General features: G+C 33.8%; 1 protein-coding gene across 1 annotated transcript in view; it reads left to right on the forward strand.

The window, feature by feature from the left end:
• Positions 1-11,394: 11,394 nt before the first annotated feature.
• PLEKHG1 (Pleckstrin y domain-containing G member 1) overlaps positions 11,395-27,550 on the forward strand; it is a 57,222-nt gene continuing 41,066 nt past the window's right edge. The window contains exons 1-2 of the mRNA XM_035731054.2: positions 11,395-11,460; positions 26,061-26,450. Coding sequence (XP_035588777.1) covers positions 26,193-26,450 — 258 coding nt within the window. The 5' untranslated portion in view covers positions 11,395-11,460; positions 26,061-26,192. The remainder of the gene's footprint in view (positions 11,461-26,060; positions 26,451-27,550) is intronic.

Genomic DNA, 27,550 nt, shown 5'->3' on the forward strand with positions numbered 1-27,550 from the left:
TCCAAGTTAACACCCGCTTCGTGATGCAGTTTGATGATTCCCATAATGTTCGTCCTATCCACCTCCAACATCTTTTCCTGATGTCCTCTTTAGTTGGAAATTGGGTTGTTTTCTTCCACAGTAGGTTGTTGTTGATGGTATCTGGTCAACGGACATACAGTATCTTATGTAAACAATTGTTTATAAATACTTGCACATTTTTAATTATGGTTGTGGTAGTTATCCATATTGCAGCTCCGTACAGTAAAACTGTCTTGACGTTCGTATTGAAGATTGTGACTTTGATATTGGTTGACAGTCCTTTTAAGTCATATATGTTCTTCAACTGTAGGAATGCTGTCCTTGTTTTGCCAATCCTCGCCTTTACGTCTGTATCAAATCCTCCTTGTTCATCGATGATGATACCCAGATATGTGAGAGTTTCCACCTCTTCCAGAGTTTCTCTATCAAGTGTGATTGAGTTTGTGCTCTCTATGTTGTATTTGAGGATCTCGCTTTTTCCCTTGTGTATGTTGAGGTCTACAGATGCAGAATCTGATACTTTAAAATATAACAAACCAAATTGGAATGTGTACTGCAAAATTATTAAAAACTATGAAGTACTGAACTGTTGTTTCTTGTATTTTTATCATTGTTCAACAGTGTGTACCTATAGTTCTATGAGAAATCAGAACCAGGATACTCAGCTGTCGTTGTAAGAACGATACTGGATTGGAATGAAGTGATATCTCAAAACATAGTTAATGTAATTCATGTTTTATTTTCTCATTATCTTGATTCGCACAATGTGCACTCTCCTAAATCTTGATTATTTCAACTACACAGGGAAGATAAAAATTGGAACTTATTACTGATGGGCAGGTAGTGACATGTGGTCAGTGAGTTTTACAAAATGAATAATTCATTTAACAACTACAGTTTATCTACACTTGCATCTAACTTACTGTATGGTTTCTTTTCAGCTTAACATGAGTACATATGCTTAAAACCATCAGAAGAAAAATATTGCGATTTGGTGTGAAAGCGAATATGAAAAAAAAATGAAAAACGAGTATTCTGGAACTTATCAGTTATTGATGAAAATCTATGGCCATGCCATTTTTTTTCATTATCATGTCAAACGCAATCTGTAGAGAGTATGTAATCTTTATTCAACACATAACACTTCAAACGCTCCAAGTGGAATTTTATGAAGTCTCTGCCTGAAGACAGTGTCAATTTACATCAATGCTATACGTGTAGAGCTTGCAATTTCTACTAACAATCATTGTTGACAATCATTTTGTGACGAAAACAAGTTAACCTCAGTTGAGTACATCACTTCATTTTTAAATAGTTCAACTTGGCCTGAACTGTAAAAATTTTAGTGTTTTTTTCTTTAACTGTTCTACAACATTCTTCCTTTGCCGCACCAGTAGGCCAGCTAGTAATTATTAATATCATGCTCTATTTCCCATCGCTGCACAAAATTGCTCAATATGGCCACCAAACTAACTGGATATTGTAATGCACTGAAAACGATATCAGATAGTTCGATTTAGTTAGCGCAGAAGCCCTATATCCATCCTTTTCTTTAAATAACACTGAATGATTAATTAAATTGGTAGCTCTGGAGTAATTTATACTTAACCTGAATACTTAAGCATTTTAATGCAAATTATTGTCCAATTCATCTTTAACGCTACTTTTAGAACTAGGATGTATTATTCTCAATCCTCCAACACTGAATAAAGTGTTAAATAGTATATGGTCAGTATTTTTAGATAACTCATTAATTTCATAACTTACTATGAAAAAAAAACTAATATTTAGACAAAAAGGGATTCACTTAAGTCACACGGTTTTGAGAAGTCGAGAATAGCTTTGGATTTAGGCTTCGCACTAACCGACAACCTTCAGAAAGGTACTTATGGTATCTTGTGAAACTTGTGTTACATGTAGGATTGGGATATGCATTAATTGACAAGTTAATCAGCACTAATAATTGAACTAACATCAGACTAGTTATTTAGCCGTAATTGGTCAATATAAATTTATTTTTGTGGGATTTCCTTCTCTGTTGTTGCTCAGTAGATTGAAATTCAGAGATTCATTCATAATTTGATTTCTGCCACAAATTCACACTCGAATCCAGGAACTGTGCTAGGTGCAGTAAACGTGATAGTATTTATCTCAGACTATAGATTCTCTAGATATCTCATGGTCGTTACTCAGTAATTCTGGAGGACAACAAGTAACTTTTCATGTCGAAAAATGAACTTATAGTTAGTATAGAATAACAGTGAAAACTGAATATATATTGCTTGTGCTATCACCATACTGAGGCGCACACGTTGCTTTAATTAAACGTGCATCAATTTGTTTGTTCCTTAATTTGTTACTACCTACTAACAAGTAGTGAAATGACATATCGCATAAACATTTAGCATATACTTTCAATTTATCAGTCGTTACTGACATTGAAGTATCACGGACATATTCTTTGCTGTTTCACACTATGTATACCTCTTGTAATTGTGTTTTCATGTAGAGTATCTGAATCATTTTTCTTTGTTCATTCTCGAAATTGTACCAAAATTAATGTTAAACTAGAAAAAAGGAGGCCTGTTTGAATATCTGGCCTACCTGTTCCTCTCATATAGATATTTCAACAAGTTGTTTTTTTATTGTTTGTTTTTACAGATCATTATGTCAATTAATTGCATAACCTATTGAGGTGTGTTTGTGAAACGTTCGTGACATTTTGCTGTACAATTAAAAAAAGAGACCAATGAGAGATATCGTGGTGGCTGGCGATGTGCATTGAAAAGAATGAACATTAACCAGATGTCGATTCCTGAACCGTTAACTTCTGTTATATCTTAAAGGCTGCTTTCTTGATATACCGCGTATAACAGAACATTAGAACACCAAAATCCCTCCAAGTTGTAAAGAGAAGACAGAAGACTAACGAAAGGAATATTATTCCAACAGTGTTCATTATAGTACAAAATTGTCAGGTATGTATAGTTTTTAGTAAGAACGAAATCATCATAACAGTCCATCAATCCGCGTTCATGGAGCTATTAGCATTGACCAACCAAAAGGCTACATGTTGGAACTCTAGAATATTCTTCTGAAAGGTGATTAGATGGAATATCTTCGTCTCCTTCTGAACCTTCCTCGAGTTCACCGGTGGTCCGTCGTCATAACTTCCAACCAGCTACCACTAATAGGCAGGGTGGACTGTCTTCAACTCCTACTAAGTCGTCGTCATTGTGGTGTAATCACAGTACAAGACGATTACTTTGTACCACTACAATATTTCAATATTTTTCGTCAGGATCAATCAAGAAATAAGAAAAGGAAACTTGTTGAAATACTTCGTGCTAAGAATTCTATATTATATCAAAAATATAAGATTGAATTAAGCTAATAATACTAATAATAATAAAACGGCTTCGTCACAGCAAAGGACCGCGTGTTTGGAAGCAGCTATAACTCCATATAAGTAATATAATCCTCACTTTATGCCGCTTAGTAAGGTCTGTGATTAGGAGTGTAGTTTTAGACGTCAACAGAACAACTGACCCATGATTACTGGTTTTCAGTGCCTATCTGGTTAAAGATAATTTGTGATATAAACATTTTTAAACTGAGTAATATTGAAAACATCATTTCATCTTAACGATGCACGGCTTGCTCAATCATCATTATTCATATACAAAAACTATCATAATTATCTAATGAATTAAGTAATATTGATATCACTAATGTTAATCAATCAATGTTCTTTAATTTATTTCGATATTAAATCAATAATGCCCTGATAAACTTAATTGACCAATATCTGATGACATAACAGCGCACTACTTCGTTTTAGATTCTATCTTATGGTTTCTGTAACTCAATTATTGTGATATTCGAATCAAGGTATTTTTACTACAAAATCTCAGTCATGAGTTGTTGTTTTTTTCTGGACATTGTCTTTATAGTGAACTAACATTAATTGTAGAAATACGCGCAATTTTCTAATTGATAAGTTGTAATCTGTAATTGAGAAGAGAATCATTGACGTATTGTTATATATCGATAAGAATAATGAATGGTAACTTTTGGGATCCATTTATCAACCAATACTATACATATATTTTTACTGTATAATTGTTAAGTAACTAAATTATTCATATTCATGTCCCTCTTATTATGAGCTTTATTTTGATCTATGAACTATTATTCTACGATTTACCATTCTTGAATTATGCTCTGTCTATTAATTACTACCTCCCACATCCACAGCCACATTTGGCTAAATCTTGTACAAATAATGTTTCCTATTTCATAGTACAATGTGGTCTGTTTGGTTGATATATAAACCCAGTGTGTTTGAAATAAATGATTCATGTCACAGAGACTGAGATTAGTGTTCTGAACTTAACGGGTGGGGCTAGGCAGGAAGTAGGACCGATAAGGACTCTAGATTGCTCGTACTTGTTTTATGCGTCATTGGTCCGGTCGATAATTCCCTGTTCTCTAATTGGCGGTATCATTACGTTATACATTAATAAGGACACAGGGCACAAGTTCTAACACTTATAATGCTTGAGATTAGATGATACTGAGATTAAAAGTGATTACGCTAGTTGAAAATATAATTTATCGGTTTATGAACCTTTTGTTAATGATCTTCAGAGATAAATTTTAAATATCTTTCATACTTAAAATCACTTCCTTGAATACTGAAAAAAATCGTAGAATATAAGCTAATTTTCATAAATGTTGGTGATCTTTTCAATCAATGCATCATACATGAAAGTATAATAATGGTGGTTTATTATGTAAATTCCCTGACGATCTTTAACTCCGATGCTTGGTCTGAACATTAAGTAAGTACATCAATCTGTTAAATCATAATAGATTTAAATATGTCCATTAACTGATTTATTAAGCCGACTGATTTAGGGGTTTATAATCCCACAAAACATGAAATAGAGGTTCAGGAGTTGCGCATAAAAATATTTACAATATCGTTTGAAAGAGGGTAACTAAGTAGCCCACTAGATTATGTAAACAACTCAATACACAAACTGATGTCGAAATAGAGGTTAGCTGAGTGGCTTTGTAAACAAATTGAAAAAAAAATCAAAACACAGGTAGATTTGGGAAAATAAAAATCGGGAAACATATTCTTTGTGGAACCTGTCATTTAATTACCACTAATTAAAACGTTTTAGACTGTAAAAAGAGGATGGAATTCGCAGTTCTCTCCATGTATAACAAACAAGTTTCATTGAAATTCTTATCAGACAAATAACATGAAAAGTCACGAAATTATAGGAGATTCTTATCTTGGGGAGCATACTAGTTAACGGTTGATGTTTAAGAACTCTAAGGCAATTCAAACTACTTAACTTATCAAAATAGATTATATGTCTCCTTCATTTTCTGCAGAGGAATCCAAAATGTCGGACTTATTTTCAGAATGGAAAGTTGGTGAGCTCAGCCAATCAGATATAAGCCAAATGAGAAATGAGGGATGCTAATATGTGCACTTTATTGGTTAGGATTCGGTCTAACTTTTTGAAGAAACAGACAAACGCTATTGAGTGAAAACGTGGCGGAATCTTTAGAGGAATATCTATATTGATTGAATGAGTTATGGATATGTTCTTGACTCGGTTAGTCAATTAAACTTTCATACTCACTCTCTGTTTTCTCACTCAAGTAGCTAGTTTGAGCACACATATAGAAAGTGTAAGCATCAGTATCGGACTGGAACAGCTACACGATACAACAAGAGAATAGGAACGGGTAATCGGAATGAATCATTGGAAAGCTTATTTTCATTAACGCACCATTTAAGACCTTAGAAATGTTTGTTTCAGTATGATAGGAAGCATTAAGAGAACTACGATAAGATCGGTCGATTATATTCTTTGATTTAACAAAGATACACATTTGCTGAAGATTTAGATTTAGACGTTTAACGCAACTAGTCTCTCGTTTATAATTCATTTTATTGGTCTACTTTTCACTTCAAGGTCATTTGTCGCATACACCGAAATATGTGGACAACCGTTTATGTCTGTCCTACTATCACTGTGACATTCATCTGCGCGTTTTGAATGATTAAAGATCTTTTTTTAAAAAGTGGCAACAACAGCTACTATCATTAAGATCAGTTGAACAACAATATCGACCGTTCGCTATTAAAGGACAAATGTTTGACAGCAAATAAGGTTAACTGTTAATCTAATGATTATTGGATGAAGGTAGCAGGAGAGATATTTCTCTGATAAAACTTAGATCTATGTTCTAATTAAGTGTGTCTCAGAAGACAGAACAACTGGCCGATTGATCGGATTATCCTCATAGTAGTGAAATTGTCATCTATAAACTGATCAATCAACAAAGAATGAACAAATCTAAGCTGTTTACTTACTTACTTACGCCTGTTACTCCCAATGGAGCATAGGCCGCAGACCAGCATTCTCCAACCCACTCTGTCCTGAGCCTTCTTTTCTAGTTCCATCCAATTCTTGTTTATTTTTCTCATGTCTATCTCCATTTCCCGGCGTAATGTATCCTTTAGTCTTCCTCTTCTCCTTTGATCTTCAGGATCCCGTGTAAGGGCTTGTCTTGTGACGCAGTTGGGTGTTTTCCTCAATGTGAGTCCTATCCACTTCCAGCGCTTCCTCCTGATTTCTTCCTCCGCTGGGATCTGGTTTGTTCGCTCCCACAGTTGGTTGTTGCTAATAATGTCCGGCCAACGGATTTGAAGTATTTTGAGTAGACAGCTGTTAATAAACACCTGTATCTTCTGGATGGTGGCTTTCGTAGTTCTCCAGGTTTCTGTCCCATACAGTAGAACTGTCTTGATATATTGTATTGAAAATCCTGACCTTGGTGTTGGTTGACAGTTGTTTTTAGTTCTAGATGTTCTTCAGTTGTAAATATACTGCTCTTGCTTTACCGATCCGCGCTTTCACATCTGCATCAGATCCACCCTGTTCATCAATGATGCTGCCCAAATACGTAAAGGTTTTTACATCTTCCAAATCTTCTCCATCAATTATGATTGGATTGATGCATGCTGTGTTGTTTATCATATGACAAATACTCAATGAAAGGTGAAGTTGGAAATTGAATTCCTTCGTAGTTAGTTTAAGGGATTAAGGTTTTAAAATACATTTCAAACCCTTTAGTATATAATTGAGAGTTGAATGGTTACACTGGTTAGCTAATAAATTATTGGAAAAATGAAGTAAACTCCTCTCATCTAGTCACTTAAATCAATACCGTTAATCAAACAGTATGACATCAGTTATGGTATTGTTTACCCTATACATATACTTATTTGCTGCTAAAAGCGCTATATTCATAAATAATTTACATTCAATAGTTGAGTTCATGAGTCAATTGAAGCTAGAGCACCATGGAAAACCTGGAAGCAGTGGAAGGCCGTTTCGTCTTAATATGAGACTCCTCAACAGTGTGCATACACGATCCCACCTCGTGAGATTCGAACCCAGGATCTATCAGTCTAGATCCAGTTGACTCATGAATTGAACTATTAAATTACTATAATATCCACAAAAACTCTTCTCTGATTATAATCTAACATTCATTTATTTTATCAAAGTATAATTTTTTTAAATTAGGATCATGAACCGATTGATGTTAGACCAGCGTTGGAATCCTGGAAGCACTGGACGGTGGTCTAACATCAATCGGTACATGATCTCAATCAAAAACTTACTAATCTCCACAACCCCTACACTGATAATCTTTTTCTTTCCCTTAAGATATGATATTTCTAAAATCGGATATCTACAATAAAAGTCATGACAACTATAATTTTTACAGTTTATATATATGGATGATGTCCTGACAGTAACATTGTATACTTTATTTGACAGGTGATTAAGTTTGTGCTTGTTTTGATGAATTGCTTGATTGTATCTAATGAGTCATACATTGTCCCAATTTTACATGCTTTCTATGTAATTCTAAACAAGGAAGCAAATCTAAAACGTTATTATTATTGAGTGACACAAAAATAATTAATTGTTACCCTGTGATCTACAAAAAAAAAACATGTTTTACAACCATTAAAATTAGGATAATTTCAATCGATAATGGCTATCCTACTTTTTAGATAACAAACTATTGACCGATTAAAGAAGTTTCAAAGATTAAATAAACAGATATCTGACTCAGATGACCAACCATCCAGCACAAAGTAGAATGTTGTATCTATTGTCAAACATAGAAATGCAATCGCATGATCCTTGATTAGCATTTCTCAAGCCTAGTCCATCAATTACTGAATAGTATGGTTTAAAATTGACTGTATAGATTTATCCTTCAAATCCTAAGTTTTTAAATTCCTCACAATGTTTTTCTGTTATTTCACTCATTTATATTTTCATCTTCAATAGTATCTTTGATGTCTATCTTTTCCATTCCTATTAATCCTGTTGCTATATCAAATACTCTGAGGTTTGCCTTAACAATTTCATCTCTCTATAGTAATGAGATATGACAACTTGAACCGGTGTGTGTTGAGTTGACTGACTGATTATTGGTTAGTCAGATGCATTTGCTTATCAGTTTGTCACTGATATACAATATTTTAATATTTTAGACTAATTTATCAAGTTTATTTTACTGGGTTTCTTTTTGTTTGTTTTCTGTTTTAAGGTGTGTAAAAGAAAGAAATGTTATAGATGGTAACCAATAAGATTATGAGAGAATCGGGTGTTGTATGGATGACTAGTTGAAGTTAATCTTTATGTTTTGCAATAGACAGTCACAAAATTTAACCTTTATAAGGTCACCAATGTATGAAGTCAAAGAAATGCTGTTTAACATATGTGACCTGATTTATGAAACTTTAATTCCAAGTATTTGCAACTATTCCTAAGTTTTTGATAAACATTTGAAATGTAAGTAAAATGACCATCAAAATTTCCTATTTCAATCAATTGGTCATTTAGCGTGACGAGCAACTAATCCACTTGGTGACAAGTGTTTCACTCCTGACATATAGGAACTTCACCACTTAAGGATTACCAGTAGAACCTCCGGAATTCATTTTGAATTAAGCCACTTGCGAGCTGATGATTATATAGTTTGTGGTGCAGAAGTTCGATTTGAAGATGGTATTTTTATAATAAATAAGTGCGTATTGACGATGATTCCCAATACCAACTGTTCAGTGCTTCTTGGTTTTCAATGGAATATCAAATGGAAATAACCTTTTTAAAACCACTACATTAAAAAAAGTGTTCGAAATTCGAACACTTCACTTCTATCTGAAGTTTGTGCTGATGATGTCGTTCAGAAGAACGATGAAAGCTCCACGACCAAACCATCCAGCTCAGAGAACAAAACACCACCAAAATCATCCACCTGAGCTACAAATCTTCTCCACCAACTAAAAAACTTTTTAGCTGGGAGAGAAATAAGAACATCAGAGTAGAACTTTGTCTATTTACGAATGCAATCGAAATAGGACAGTAATCCAGTAAAACTATTTGAATTGGTGGTTAGTACTTGTGACAATAATTGTGAATTGATATCAGCTACAGTGCAATCCTTTGCCACACTTCTATCTACAAACTTCAGAAATTTAAGCTTGACATTTAGAGTAAGAGTTGAGGTGGGAGAATAGTATCTAGCCTCACTAAACACTCTTCATTACTCATTCAATCACATTAAGCACGTTAACACACAATCTGTCTTACGTGCAGCTATGTTTTGTAGTTTCAGTAAAGCATAAGTTAAAATCAACTTCGCCCGGAGTCCCTCCGGGGGCTACTGCCGGTCCCAAGCCCGGATAAAGTAGGAGGGTTGGGCATGGGGTTAGCGACCACATCCAGTAGAAAACTAACTCGCTAAAAAAACGCTAACCAGAAATTATAATTTAAAATCCACTTTTTGGTTACATAATAGATATTTCTACTGGTTTCGAGCATTTTAATAACCAAATATTGACAATTTTCACTTAGTTATTGATTACATACATATCATCCATCAGTGTATTTGAAATTTCGCGCAAAATGAGTGAAGCATGATCCTAATTCTCATTGGTTAACAGAAGGTCGTCAGTATACCATACTTTTACCGTTGAAACAGCAGTTTTGTTATATAAGTGAAAAGGTGAACAATTAATTCATAAACAAATTGAATAGTGTGGAAACATTAGATAGGTGGGATGACCTGAAAAGCGAACTGTCTCTTTCTCATCTATTAACTGGTACGGTTGTTTAAACTACCAGACAGATTTTGATAAAGTCTGGAGACAGTTTGACACCTAGGTTTATTAATAACTAGCAAAGAATACCTGTAATCTTTCTAGAACTATTGAATTTACACTCACATAACCCAGCTTCCCAAGAGATCAAGTTACCTGGACTAGTGATAATATTGCAACTGATCTATAGAATCAGTCAATATTAAGGACGAGTCAAAGATAACACCTGTTCATGCCTACTAACTAATGTCAAGTAGATCGAATAGCAAATCTTATTTAGTGAATAGAGAAATTGTTTTCAAGACTAATGGATACAATAAGTAATAGCAATCATAATTTTTTTTACCACATTTACAGACACACAATTTGTGTTTTCCTTCCTTTTTCCCCTACTTGACTTAATTTAATAATACTGAGTAATCACAATAATCAGCCTCCATCTAAGTCACATTGGATTCAGGTGAATGTTATCTTCTGATGTACCCCTATAATTATTTTTTATTACGCCAGTTTTAATTTAATATATTTTATCCACATTATTTATGGCATATTTTTTCATTTTTTATCTTACCTACATAATTCGAATTTTCCGCCGTTCCATTTAAATACAAATTTTCCAACAAACTACACAAACACCACGCATTTCATCCTGTAATTTGTTAGCCATAACAGTTTAATTGTTTTGAAGAAATATTTCTATTTACATAGTACAACCTGGTTAGAAATTTACGACAATACATAATTGTTACCTCCTACTTATTGTAATAGGAATAATTAAATTTATTTAGGCGCTTGACCTGAACAAAAAATGTTTGTTCAAGTTAACCATTATTCAGTGTACATGTATATTTTGACTAACTTTTCACATGTAGTAGTGACCTTGAAAAAAATTTGAACAATATGATTCATGAAGTGAAGTTATGGGATTTAGGGAACGATACTTCTGAATGAAGGTCATGCCGATTTATACATTTGATAAACTGACTCATTTATTGTTTAGACCATTGGTTAATATTATACTTTAAGATGATTGGTTAAAATTATATTCAAATAAAAAATCGATTTAGTAGAGTTATCCTCTACCGAAACTATAATTCTGATTGGTTATCTAATTTAAATGTATTCCAAATCTAGAAGAGCAATCATTTTACGGCTGTTGATGAAGTAGTTGTGGAATTTTATCATCTTTATAATGACCGTGTCGTTTATGATGGTATATTGAGGTTAGTCGTTGTTGTTTTTTTGTTTATGTAGGATTTTAAATGCTGACAGTCAAAAAACGAACTAACTGTCAGTAGTGAAAGTTATGCATTAATTCCTCTTTTCGTTATTTTGTAGATAACTAGATATCAGTATAGGGGTTGTGGAGAGTATTAAGTTTTTGATTGAGATCATGAAGCGGTGCGCACTTCTAAGGAGTCCCAGAATAGGACGAAACGGCCGTCCAGTGCTTTCAGGTTTCCAACGGTGGTCTAACATCAATCGGTTCATGATTTCAATCAATAACTAAATATGTATATTTTTCGCTGTATTCTGTTTGTCTTAGCACTTAGTAGTGTTATCAGTATCCCCGTAGACATTCGAAGTAATGACTATCGCTTGTAGTAATAGAGGGATTAAGGTATGACGTGTCTGAAGTTTCTGATTAATGATAAGTCAAACTTCAATGTTAACAATGAAAAAATAAGCAACAAAATGATGAAATGTACTTTAATAAAATACCAGACTGCATTTTGTAAATGCAATGTGTGACTCATGTTTTCTATTCTTCGGAAGTATTTTTTTTTCGTAGTTTTAGTGTGCCATGTAATGTACTTTTTATGTTTTCGTAAGTGCCTATTAAGTATAGTATGCGAGGAAGCTTATTTGTAATGATTAGCAATCACTATTGTAAGTCCCCTTCTCGATATCCTTATGTTACCTTAGAATAAGCGCTTTTTATTTCGTTTAAATGGGCAGGATTGAACTGATATCATCAAAGTTAGTTTCCTACCTGTTTGACTATGATATGTTAATCTCACTGCTATTACAGTCACCTTGTTATTTGGTGTAGATTATTCTTCGTTATGAGGTAGTGTCAAACATCTTATCATAAGAAATATGTTTAATCTTTGTGCAGATGAATGACATTTTTTTAAAGTACTCAAACATATCACCCATTAAAAAGATTTTAAAATGGGTTGAGGAACTTGTGCAAGGTTATATCCATATTTTTTTATCTAGGGGAGATTTATCTTGGTAAAGTAGTGCTTTACGTAGAGTTAAAATGAACTTTTCACCCGAATGCACAAAATGTAATTAGTTGTCAAATTAGTATTACACTGTCTTAAATAATTAATCTGAAAAATTACGATTAAATGAAGAATTTAACTTGGTTATTGGTTCAAATTTGTAATTTCGTAGCTAGAGATTCATCTGGAGTTCCTTAGTTAGGCTAAGATGCCAAGTTTGTTCAGGTAGTGAATCTTCAACTGAAGTGATTGGTACATATGTTACGCATACCCAACCACCACTTATCTCGACGGTCAATGTTGTCTGGTTTAATGGTAAGCTAGAACGCTGGAGGTTGCAAAACCAGAACGTGGTATCTGTCTACGAAGTCACTAATAATTGGATTGAGTTATATAGGTAGGTGCAAACTACTTGGTTAGTGTCTCGATATATATCGTAACAAGTGGTTAGAAACTGCGCAACATGGTTCAAAATCGTCTACAACAGTACAGATGCATTCACTATTTGTCTTTTCCCATATTTTAGGTTTCTAAATTATCTTGTAGTCTTTTTATCCCATGAACCTATATTTTCCTTCCACTCATGCTTTTTATGATTATTTTTTTTTATAACCACTAATACTGTTACTGTTTGTACTATGAAATCTCGCTGTACAGGTGTAGTGTGATAACATGAACCGATTCACGTATATGCCAGTTTCTTTACAAATGGGTGACTGACTGACTTACTTAAACTTATATTAAGACGAATTCATTTCTTCTGAAGGCATTAATCCCATCCCAGCTCATTGTTTTGTGGTATTTTTGCTTTATTTTTTTAAAATATTGTCAACTGACAGTGTGATGAAAGTTACTGTAAATTTCCATTCAACAGACTGTCATGCATTTTACTGATTTTCTAATCATAACTAATCCCTCTCTTCGTGTTTGGTTCCACTAATCGATCTGTGTGTCACTAACAAAAATGCACTTAAACGATTATTCAGAGACCTCCCAATTGTGAGGTTATATGTTATTTGTCAGTGAATGAGCTAAATGAAAACTCATCATTTCCATCCTTTTTTTAATGTAACCTATTTGGTCGACATTTTCTGTTTTCGGCAATAATGATTCGACCGTTGACTGAATATTCATTAGGTTTTTCTATTAATTATCACTACATACATTTTGCTATCTCATTTTCAAGATCGTTTGTCATAATGGGCTACTTATAAGTATCTTGTTTTTATCATAGGAACAACTGTCGTTTTATTTTTTGCTAAGAGATACTGTTAATTTTTAGTCACATTACATCAGGGAAACCGTGTTGATAAAACTAACTCGTTCTTTGACAGCTTTTGGATCTGATTTAAAAATATCTCACAAACTACAATATTTGCCTTTTTAAATGTCTTATAAATTTATTGAACGAAAGTGTATGATGTCATTAGTCTGTGTTATATGGAAGAAAAAGCCACTAGACATCATACATTATATTTTGTTTAACTTAGTTATATAGTTGGTTGTATGAAATCCTTAAATACAAAATTAAATGGTATAGTTTTTCATGTTGATAATAAATATATAGTCAGTCACCAATAACTTAAGATAAATGTGTGTCGGTCTAAGTTGTTCCATCTCATATCACCATAGCGGGAACGAAAGGAGCAAGTCAATACTAAAAAATTGTTAAAATAATAGGACCTGGTTAGAGTTGCCTCGCTAAATTATAGAAATTAGCACTCTCACTCTTTACTCTGTCACTAACTAGTAGGTTACATACCATGGGAAAATAAAACCCAGACAACTGTTTTCACTTTCGTTTGGTAGAAAACCGAGACAAGTTGAAATTTTAGACTTTTGTGATTGGTCAATGAGTATATTGATTCTGAATCATTATCGAAGCTGTACAATCACAAATGCATAATGTTTTTGTTGGAATGTTGGTAAATTGTCGAACATAGTAGTAAAGAAAACATAGAAAATGCAAGGGTTTATCCTTCTGAATAGATTGAAAACGGGATAGTTATTTTGCTTGACTAATTTATCAAGAACGCCTTATTAAGTAGAGAAAGAATAAAAATCATGAAAGTGGCTTGCATGACATAAGATAGATTGAAAAGTAATGTGTGATCAGAAAAAATACGGAAACAGGAATAAGTCGATTTGAGTTAAACAGAATGGTGGAAGGATGGGTGTGAATTCTCAAAACTAGAGATTACAATTATGGTAGGGGGAGGTTGAATATCTACTGAACGTATACTTTAATTCAAGATTACTTCTATTCATATAAAAGGCTTCAGTAATTCAAATGATGGGAACGTAAATTTCTGTTTACGTTTTAGCCGACTTTGATGATTCTTTATATATTGAATAACCGGTATAGATAAGATGTGCGTCCATTGTTGGTTCTTTTAACTATTGATAATCTTGAGTGTTTTTTTGATAAAAGTCTCATCGAACGATCTATGTAGCAATTCCCTTGTGCACTAGCGATCTGATACGTGCACACTGAAGTGCGAGGGGTTACTCTTGGGATTGGTAACGAACAAGGACTGACCAAAAATACGTTAATGTTGATTCAGAGAAATTTCTTTAGAAGAGTTTAAAATTGTCTACAGCAGCATTACCTTCCAGGCCAAATTTCTTGTGAAGCATTCTTTTCAAACAAAGTAGTAAATAATTCCCTGAGAAGATTAGATTTTAAATTTCTATTGTTGTTTTAAGGATTACTTAGTTTGAAGTCTTACGTCATAGACTGACTTCAGTTAGGTCACTGAGAATGGACACTGAACAGTGGTTTCATCCTAATAAGGGACCTACCAGCAGTATGCATTTACAACGTCACTAGGGCTCGAACCCATAACATTCAGTTTCACAGCGACCTCTTGACCTTCAAACCACTAAGTTGACGTCCAGTGGTTTACATTTATAACCCTATATAATTCGTGATATTGCACAACCACCATCAGTAACCACTGGTGATATTAATCAGGAGTTAGACATGTCTGGACTCTACTGATCACGACTTATCGCTAGGACTATCGGAATCATCTTTCAAAGTTAGTTGCTAGTAAGTACATGTATATTGCTATTGTAAGGTGTTTTGGATTTCAATTGTTGGGTAACCACAGTTAATACATCATAACTTTATATTTTCCTACATGATTCCCGATGAATATCATTTTTAAATTAGAATAGTTATTTTTCCTTTTGCAGATTAGGAACTAAGTTCGTCGAATTTACTTAAATAGATATGCAAATAAGTAAACAATGGAAACCTAGGTATAAAAACTTATCAGCTGGGTTTTTATATAGACTTTCGGCAAGCAGATATTTTTAGCGTGCCATCGTGCATTGTCAGTTCTGGAGATATCTGAAAAGGAAATTGGGTTAAAGGCGGTCTTAGTGACCTGAGAGCGTGACCACAGTGCCCAAGGAACAGCTGCTTGAGGTCCGTTACATACGACCTTTTGGTGGGTAATTTTCGTGTTAGTCCCGTACTTGTTGAGACCTTACCTCCGGAGACGGATATCCGTGGGATAAGGCGAGGTGTGAATTCATAGGATCGACCTTTTCTAGCCCCTCCTTGTGGGAAGGCAGCATCGCTGTTATGCTGGTTGTCCAAAGGAAATACCTTACTTCTGTCACACCTCTGTACAGTCAACAGTACGATTTCGCCTTCGGACCTTGGGTTTGTTGCTTTTATTCTTACCGCTCTTCAACCTACCTGTCTGGCATGGTAGGACCCTGAGGAACGACTGTTCCACCCAGTATGGCTCTATTGGTTCATCACGATAGGCAATCCCGAGCACCACGTCAAGGTAGCAACAACGGTCGAGATCGTGCATCGTGAAGAAAGTAAACGTTTGTTTCATTTTCCATCCCAGTACTCAACTAGTTTTGAACACTTGCAAGGATCGTTCGTTTCAAGCAAAAAGTTGATGTTCAAATGTTTATATTATCATCTATGTATTTCATCATAAAACAAATAGTTTTTATTGATGTGACATCAGTAAACTGTTCCATGTTAAAAGATATTATGCGTTTGTCATCTTTTATGCCATCGGAAAATTTAAGCGTCATATATTCAACACCTATAGTTATATTTTATGAGCACTAGGATATTATCTGGCCATTTTACCATAGATTGATGAGAGGGTCCAACTGTATTGAGAATGTGATAAGCTAGACTTGTGCATTTTGGGTAAGTCATTTGATAGTTATATTGTGGGACCTGACGATTTAACATATTTATAAGTGTCCATTGATTAGATAACACTTTTTTTAGAATTCCATTTGACCGCTTTACAGTGAGCTCAGTCATATTCTTTGCGTTGATAGTTTTAAAGAACCGTCTGTCGTTTGAGAACGGACTGACATTTTGTCCATGTAGGTTTTACAACCGATCACGTGCTCCTTTTTCAGAGCCTGTTATTAGTAAGTCTTCATTGCTTCTCAGTATTTTAGTTTGCATTTATGCTAATTGGGAACAATGAAAATTTGTTGGTAACGTTCTGACATCAAAGTTGGTACTTGGTTATTTGTACTGATCTATTTGTTTTCGAAAAATTGTCTGTGACTATTAAACTGGTTGATTTTCTGTATTTTCGTGTTAGGTGTCAATAGGTCATTGCCAATCAATTTGTAGGTTACCTTTCTTGGTCTAAATAACTATGGGGCAAGTTTTATATTCAGGATTCAACGACAAAGAACCGAGCATCAGTTTTATTGAACCTGCCCCCAAATGCCCTGGTACGGTCGAGGGTGAGGAGAGTCAGCTCTCTCCCAATACTCTCACATGGCCATGCGTATACAGTCACTGTCAGGAAAATCCTACTCACTGCCTTTTCGTGGTGGGACTGTTATCTAAGTATGTGGTTATTGTTTATAAAAATGCACATAACTCCTTTAAATGGAACAGAAAACATGTTTTATCCACTACGGATATATAGTGCTATCAAGTTTTTCCTTCACCTGTTCTCTTCATATTGTGTTTGCACAGCATAAATACAAAATTAGTGTACTATTCTGTGAATATTAAGTGCAAATGCAAATCAAAATTAGCACACACTACCACTGTACATATTTTTCTTCGCTTCTATTTTGAGAAATTTAATTTCAGCCACTATGTTTAAAGGAACAGTTATATTCTCGAAGTATGTGTCAATATGTAACTCAACCAGGGCACTGTTACTAATTAACAGTCATTAAATACATTTACAAAACACTTATTTATCTAGTTACTCATTAAAATCACTTGACCTTCACAAGTTAACAACCGGACAGCTTTGATTTATTTTGAGACAAATATCGACAAACTTGGTAAATATTTGATTTACTCGGGATTCAGTATTTATTCTCTCTGTTTATATTTTTATTGTCTCATTTACCAATATTCGTTTTTTTAGAAGACCAAAGTTTACAAAATATGTAGGCTTTTTTTCTGGTGAGAATTTATCTGTGAAAATTAAATTTATGGACGGACTTTAAACGATACTAAAGTGATCTTTAGAATATTCACCTTATTAGGGTCAAAAGAGGGCTATAAGTTAATGTAAGGGACTGGAATTAGGATTGAAAATTAGAAATTAGGGATTGTATTCCGAGTTAAGGTTCTCATCACGAATTGACATCAGTTATAAGACTCATATGCTATTTAATCATATGGATGAATGAATTTTGAGCTAAAATCTAAGACTGATTTGATTTCATTAGTTTGCCCACGAATTACGGTCTCGCTAATTTATCTTGAGATGCGATTCTCTCCCTCCAGATGCGAAATGTTACTTTAGGATTGACTTGCATCATCGCCTGAATTAATGATAGGGAGTGAAGTAGTTGAACGCACCGACCACTCCACTTATCTTGAGGGTCTCGTCAGTACTTACGGTTCGGTGTCTGACGAAATCTCGTCAAGGATTAATAAGGCTCAGTTGGCTTTTGCTAACATGCATTACTTGTGGCGAGATATTCGTGTCCCAGTCAAAGAACGAGTTTACTGTGCAATAGTTCGCTCCGTCCTACTTTATGGATAGGAAACATAGCCATTAAGAGTAGAAGATATTCGTAAGTTACTGGTATTCGACCACAGGTGTCTTCGAAGCGTTACCCATGCATTTTGGGACCACTGAGTAAGCAATGCCTAGGCTAGTAATTGGACAATTAGACTTATCCACATCAATAGGTACAAACTACTCGGTTAGGATTCGTGTGATTATGGTAATCAATGGTTAGACACTTTGAATGAAGTGGCTCAAAATCATTTGAAATAGTGCAGGTGCATCCATTCTTTGGCTTCCCCCAAATCCTGACATTCTAACTTCCTCACAACTTTTTGTGCATTTCTTTCGCTAATTTATGTTTTCTTTTCGAGTCGTATCTTCGATGCCTAATCTTTCCTATTACACTGTGCTCACGAGTGTCTAGCTTCAAGATAAATCTCATAAAGTTCTAGTGAGAAGCCGTGAATAGTCGAGTCCAATACGGATCGTGTGTGAGATAGTTATACGCCTCAGACAATGGATAAAGTGTTACACAAGATCATAGATCGACTGAAGACAGACAGTAACACTGTTGAATGCCGGTTCAATGATCTAGAGGTTAAGCGTTCGCTCACGAGACCGAAAATCCTGTGTTCGACTCCCGCGTTTGGGATCGCTGATGCGCACTGGATCGATGACGATTCACGTTTTGAATTAATAGCTTCTCTTACTTTAATAGGTTCACTTCCTATTAAAACTGCTTTTACCTTATAATTTGTAGTTTAGGGGATTTCATACAGCTTTATATCCTGATATGATAAGATCTGACTTTTGTTCATCAATTCAGTTACCATGGTGGTTCACGTATGTTTCCATGGTTCTATCATTTAACTCAATTGAGGTACAGTGTAGTAAATGACCAAACTATGGCTAGAATTATAGTGTTACCATTTGTAAGATCAGTATCGCTAGAAGTCGTATTTTGTTTTGTATAGTTCTTTACGTTTTATTTTGTGTCATTCATATGTACATTTTTTTAAAATGTTACTTGATTTTATGGAATGTGCATGATTCGATTTGGATATAAGCAATTAAATTTAAGCGTCTATTCGAGAATACTACTAATCTGTGCTACGATAGTTTCAATTAAAACATATTCTGTGATCATATTAATCGCTTGTCATAAATTATAAATTTCTACTCGGTTAAGCCACTTTTTTTCATAGGATACGTCACCTCAATCGTCTCGTATGATTTACTATTCTTCACCATTACAAAATGCTTTCCAAATGTCCAAATAACTGACTATTAAATTTGATAATGCAATGAGAAGATGAAGTTTGTCAGAATTATGGAGAGGTTAGGCGTTCGCGCGCGAGATCGAAGGTACTGGATCCGAGTCCCGTGTGCAGAATCGTGAATGAAACGACTGTCCAGTATTTTCAGGTTTTCAATAGTGATCTGGATTAGATCGACTCATGAATTCAACTGTTAAGATATTTGTGTTTAAATAAAGACTAATTGTACCAAGTATGAGAAAGTAAATTTCCTATTACCACTCGAAGCAATGACTATTAAATGTTATTCATAATTGTGAGTGAAACAAAATGTCAGGTTAGACAAATTAAAAATAGTTCAACCGATATACTTTCATTAGATTATTTGTCCCAAAGATTCATTACATCTCATGTTATTATAATTAAATTGTATGTAATATCATTTCCGGACCAGTTATTTTTTCTAAACTTATCTAGTAGGGAATATATTTATTGGTAATTACTGATAATTATTCAAGTTTTTTTGCATTAGTTTTTACGGTATTGATTTAAAAAGAAAAAGATATTTCTATCTATATGTAAAAATTTCAAGGTTTTTGTTGTAACTATGTACGTCTTAGTACTTCAGAAGAGACGTTATGAATCGTATACCTCAAGTGATAATAGAACATTGGTAGATGAGGATTTAATTGACGTTCAAATGAAATCAAATTGAATATCTTAATACATTAATATTTATATAATTTACACTGATAGACAGTCATATTTGTATATGTTAAACTGATTTGCACTTGATGACATTAGTTATTCAATAACTTACTTACATTTACAATACCATAAAGTTAACCGTCTATAACCGAAGGATATAACTAGTTTATTAAGTTACGTAATTATTCTTTCTTGATTATATAACACAGATTGGACAAAAAAATCAATTTCATGTATTACTCGCACTAGAATCAGCGAAGTTCCTGTTCATAATATTAATAATATGTGTAAGCAAGATTTACAGGATCAAATGAATTTGTTTTCTTCCAGAAAGGGAATAGTATAGTGTAAAATAAACATTGGACCTGGTTTATTTAGTCATATTGAGATGAATGTTTGTAAACAGTTTTAAAATCATAAGAATTATAAGTGGATGACGCAAAACATGGCTTGGGAATTATTGTCGATTGATATTTATACTGGTGAGCGGCCTATGCTCCTCCATGAGGGGTAACAAGCGTAAGATATTTATGTCAGAATGGGGATTTGTGGATATTGTAGTAATTTTAACAGTTAGATTTGTGAATCGATCTAATCTATATCACGATTGAAAGCCTGAAAGCACTGGACGACCGTTTCGTCCTAGTATGGAACTCAGCAATATGCATCCATGATTCCGCACACGGAACTCGAACACAGGATCTTGGATCTCGTGAGCGAACTCTTAACCTCTAGATCATTGACCCAGCATCCAACAGTGTTAATGTCTGTCTTCAGTCGATCTATGGTCTTGTGCAACCCTTCATCCATTGTCTGAGGTGTATAACTGTCTCACACACGATCCGGATTGGACTTGACTATTCACGGCTTCTCACTAGAACTTTATGAGATTTATCTTGAAGCTAGACACTAGTGAGCTCATTATTACTATTATTATTATTGTCATCAGGATGTGGATTTATGGAGAAGTTGCGTTCGCGCGTGAGACCGAAGGTACTGGATCCGAGTCTCGCATGCGAAATCGTGGATGCTCACTGCTGAGGAGTCCCATAATAGGATGGAACGACTGTCCAGTACTTCCATGTTTTCAATGGTGATCTAGATTAGATCGACTCATGAATTCAACTGTTAAGATATTTGTGTTTAAATAAAGACTAATTGTACCAAGTATGAGAAAATGAATTTCCTATTACCAATCAGTATAATAAAAGCAATAAGTGATTACGTAATAAAATAAAGACGAAAATTTAAATAATAAGTGAACATTAGCGGATGAATAAAAAACATGTAATTGTATGTGAAATAAAATTATTTGATTACAGTCATATTTAATATGGCAAAGAGAGGTTCATCACGTCTCTTTTTTAAACATGTACACTATATAAGAAACGTTTGTTGCCACTGGTCTCTACAAAGTTGAGTAACAGTGGTATTCCTTGTTTATTGACTGTTTTAAACGCCTTGAAATTGCTTACTATCATCACTTGTTAATTACTTGACACACAGTGCAAGCTGAATTAAATGTTTAAATCCATATCTTAAGTATATTTTTTCAGTTATAGTGCATAGATTTACTGAAAAGACACCCTATTATGATCAATCCATACAATATTTAAATAATCCTTGGACCAATTATCTTTTTCATTCACATCGGATCATTTTTCCATGTCTCAGTTATTGTTGTTTTTTTATTGGAAATTCATTTCACAATGTATAATTTCAATATATGCTGAATCACGTAATTTTTGACCTGAAACACAAGTATGTGTATCATTTCAAGTACAATTGAATGTTATTGTTGCTTGTAAATGACTCATACCAGTTGTTATTGTTATCTGGTTGATTTATTATTAAGATTCACTATGTCTGTCTTGATTTGTGGAACAAATATTTTTTTTTGTGTTTAAAAGAAATCCAATGTAAATGTAAATAATCATACCCATTAGTTTTGGAATGAGAGAAAATGTTCACTTCTTGTCTTTGTTATTGTTGTTTTTTTCAAACTGGAGAGTTCAACTTTTTTGCTCACTTTATTTTATTTATTGTTTGCATAGAATACTACAATTGTGTATATACATACTCTCTCTCTCTCTCACACACACACACAAGTATTCAAAGACAAACTTCCAGAGGAGTGTCTTTTTTCAGTTGTTTTGACATTTAGTGAAGTCACCACTTGTTTTATATAACTGACTATTCACTGAATTATATATATATATATATGCGATTGGTCGCATATAATATTCTTGATTATCTATTGTCTGAAGAAGTGGCTTACACTAAGTCACGAAACGCCAGGAAATATAAGTTTTCTACTCATTGGGATATTACAAATATTTTAATTTATTTATAACAATCTACCCAATGCGCAATTTATTGGAAATCATCAAGTCAAACCTTGGTAATGATACCTATTTAATGCATGGTTTTTATATTTTATGAAGGTATTCTGTAATTTTGTATTAAACAATAAATTGATCTTCCCCACTTAAGCCTTTGTTCACTACATTATTATTTATTGTTCCAAAAAACCGTTTCGACGTTCATCGTTGTACGGAATTGAAACAAATCTGGATCATTACTGAGTTTGTATCATAAGATAGTTTATAAGACCTTTGAAAGTTTACCAAATTTATGTTCATCACTAGTCAGTAAACTTCTTTTTCAGTCTGTTGTTATGTGAATAATAACAATTTTCTAAATATTTCAATGTTTAGCTAAGTCTTATGATAATCCAAATGGTGTTGAGTGAATGAGGAACAACGACTTGTGACCAGTCATCAGATGATCTGAAATAACTGAACCATACTAACTTAGTAATTCCATTGAAGTGTTACGATTAAAAAACTAATTGTTTGTTTGTCTCAGCACTATTTTTTCTTAAAATAAAACCAATCAATAAAATTGATCAAGAATTTCCACTACAGTTTCATATACTTAACTGTTTGCTGCGTTTCTGTAGACGAAGGTGGTAAGAAGTGAAATAATGCTGTCATCACAAACTAATCGATTTTCCCAGAACATGGTTATCCCTAAGCTGCAAGATTATTAATTATATGTTCTGTTATTTTGTTATAACTTGTGCCCTGTGTCCTTATTAATGTATAACGTAATGATACCGCCAATTAGAGAATAGCGATTTATCGACTGGATCAATGACGCACAAACAAGTACGAGTAGTCTAGAATCCTTATTGGTTCTGCTTCCTGCCTGTTCCTAGCCCCACCCGCTAAGTTCAGAACACCAATCTCAACCTCTGGGATATGAATCATTTATTCCAAACATACTGGGTTTATATATCAACCAAACAGACCACATTGTACTATGAAATAGAAAACAATATTTGTACAAGATTTAGCCAAACGTGGCTGTGGATGTGGGAGGTAGTAATTAATAGACAGAGCATAATTCAAGAATGGTAAATCGTATAATAATAGTTGTTCATAGGTCAAAATAAAGCTTATGATAAGGGGTCACGAATATGAATAATTTAGTTACTTAACAATTATACAGCAAAAATATATGTATAGTATTGGTTGATAAATGGATCCCAAAAGTTACCATTCATTATTGCCATCGGAATATAACATAATTAAAGGCTTCTCGATGTTATAATCGGTGAATGGCAAATTGAACCAACTCACATTTTGTGTCAGACTTCATTTTGAATATGACTTAGCAACTGACGATTGAGTTTCACATTTTTAAAATAAATAAATTCATTTATGATTGATAGCTGCTTTGCAATGATACAATATGTCCTAGTAATAACTGCTCATAAGACCAAATTATTGATATTATCCCATGTGGACTGATAATAGAAAACAAGTTATCCGCCCAGAAAAATAGGGTTTTTTTATATGGTAAAATAATATGCTATTGTGCAAATTATTAACATAGTAATAATCATGATTAGACGTCTTAGGCGTTCGGAGGAAAGCAGTTTATCGGTAACACAATCATTCATACTCTTCATATTTATCTAAATACATTTTTTTACAGGAATACTATTGGCGAGACAGTTTTTGACTTAAACAACCACAAGCAACATATGAGAATTTGTTGTGAATAGATTAGAAAACTTGAAAAGTTCATTAAGGTTTAAATGACTTCGGTAGTAAGGAACAAAATGCTTGTTTGGCCAGTTTGTTGTAATCATTTATAAAATATTTCTACTTAAGGTATATAGGGAGTCATTTTGAGCATAGCAAATAACGTTTCCTAGATATACTAAATGGGATAATGACATGATTACAATCTATAACAATATATAACAGCTTAACTTCATATTTCCTAATGAATTCCAACATCTCTTACATATTTCTCATCAAGTAATAATTGTAAAGCCGCGTTTTATGTATAAAGCCAGTGTGTAGATATACGGAAGTTTTACAGCATATGATATGCACAATATTTTCCATTCCAATTTTTCTTAACAGAACTGTTTGACTGTTCCGCTTTAAGTTATTGATTTAAACGAGTGACATTTAACAAACGGGGCGGTACTTGTAAATTCTATTCCATATATTTTAATTTGAGCAGCTGGTTAGTATTCCAATAAGTTCCACAGTTTGAAACCTTGGAACGGATATTATGAAAGTTGGAACTGGTTTTTTGGATTATTATTAATTATGATTTCCAGTATGGGGATTTGTAGAAATTGTAGTAAGTTTAACAGTTGAATTCATGAGTCGATCTGATCTAGATCACCATTGAAAACCCGGAAGTACTGGACATCCGTTCGTCCTATAATGGGACTCCTCATTAGTATGTATTCACAATTCTGCTTGCGGGACTCGAAACGCGAACCTCTGGTCTCGCGCACATACGCTTAACCTCCAGACCACTGAAACCGATATCGAACGGTGTTGGTTTCTAACTTCAATCGGTTCATTTCTTGTCTGAGTTGGATAACTATCTCACATACGACACGGATTGGACTCCACTGATAATTATAATTTTATTGCATGATTACTAAAGAACTAGATTACTATGTAAATATATATCCCACTCATCATAAGTTTCCGGTTTACTCATTAACTACTGTTATACGATTTATTATTGTTGCTAGTCTATTATCGAAATGCTTTCACACGGCTACGTGCATACAATCGTTGCCAGGGAAGTCCTACTCACTTCCTTCTCATGGCGGGGGTGTTGTTTACGAAATTGAGAGGACGGAAAGCGAATGTCCGGCACTTTAACCGGGTTGGTGGATATGGAGTATTCACCTAGGGGAGTTGAAAAACCCTGATTCCAAACCAGTGATGCACATGGGCTCCAGTATCCTGAAGTAATAAATGGCGTATGAGCCAATCGTTGGTCACCGGCTACCGTGGAACTGCATCTCCTTACGATGCTCCACTGCCTTGTGGATCAGACTTTTAGGTCGAAGGCTCCGGATGTGGCCCCCTATGAAAACCACCTGTTTCGGTCAGGGTTGGGCACCAGGACAGTATCACAGCCCTCATACATATGAAATGAGATTTGTGTGGCGCATATGTATTTGTTGCCTCTTTATACCAATATCTATGTGTTAAAATAAAATAAATAAATAAATACAAATCCCATGTACTGATAATATTTATTAATAATAAAGTGTTCATAGTGTTAAATCTTAATTTTTTTTTCTATTCTTTTCTAGGTAATTTCTATCAATTTATTATACTGATTATGACAAAAATATTTTATAAATGGATTATTAATTTACAAATTAAACAAACTACATTGATGTTGTCCTTATCAAATACACATAGGTAATCCATATTCAATTTCAATGAATGGAATTAAATTTAATTCAGATCAAAATGGTAATCAGTATAATGATAATAATAATTACATAGGACTATTGAATAATCATACTACATTATTTCCTACTAATTATAATAATACTAATTTATTAAATTTTGAACATATTTCTGATAACATTAATGAAGTTAATGTAGGACCATTATTAAAACAATTACAATGTGTTATTGGAGAATTAGTTGAATCAGAATCAGTTTATTTAAAAAGTTTATGTGATATTGAAGAGGTAAGTTATCAGTGTGATATTTTGTTGTTGTTATTGTTTAATTGAACTTATATGTGATGATTTTTTCTTTCGAAAGAGAATTCTTTCTGTTGTAGTCTGGTACGTGTTTCTGACATTGTTTGGAATAGTCAGTCAGTAACAACGTAGAACTTCGTACGTACGTAGATCAATTTGAGTTGCCATACCACATTAGCACAGAGATGCAGTTGTCGATTCAAATCTCATAGTGGTAGAGGTAGTAAGAGTATAAGCAGTAATCGGAAAGACTAGGGTTTGAAGATGTTATCCAAGGAGTATAATACAGTGAAATAAATTTGGAAAGAGAAACAAGAAAGGGATATGAAGAATTCAGAAGATTAGAGTTTGGGAGAACACAAGAAGTGGATGCACCTGCGCCATTGCAAACGATTTTTAGCCATGTTATTCAAGGTATCCAACTATCGGTTGCTATCATCTCGCGGATCCCAACTGGGTAGTTTACACCTACCAACATGGCTCAGTCCACTTGTCAGTGACTTCATGGATTTGTGCCATGTTTTGGTCTGGCCTCCCCTAGCTCTCTTCCAACCTACTCCTATACCATTGAACATCGCACGTCGGGGCAGTCGGTGGTTGGGGATACGTTTCACTACTTCATCAATTGATTTGCCATCCTTACCTAGTACCCGTTTTCTAACAACTGCGCTTGGAATATTATACCTCTAGATATAACAGTTTTCAATACTTGACTGATTCCGTCTATGGAGAGAGAGAGAGAGAGAGAGAGAGAGAGAAAGGATAAAGACTATGGCGTATCAATGTTTATTTCTGAAAGCTGATCAATAATATTTACTGCTTTTGTATATTTTCAGACTGAAAAAAAAATTACGGGTAATAAGTAACGCTGACTGAATGAATAATTCATTGTTTTTATTCAAGTATTCTATAAATGATACTGGCCGAAGAAAATCATTTTGAAACCAATTATGTAATCGTCATTCACATACAATCAAATGATTCAGGTTTATTGATACAAGTATAGAAAAATCAAACTGGGATTACAGATTTTAACTACTTGTAAAACACTTCGTTTTGTTTTTTCCTACATAGCTAAATATTCA

The sequence above is a fragment of the Schistosoma haematobium genome, chromosome 1 (assembly GCF_000699445.3).
Source record: "Schistosoma haematobium chromosome 1, whole genome shotgun sequence".
Lineage (NCBI taxonomy): Eukaryota > Metazoa > Platyhelminthes > Trematoda > Strigeidida > Schistosomatidae > Schistosoma > Schistosoma haematobium.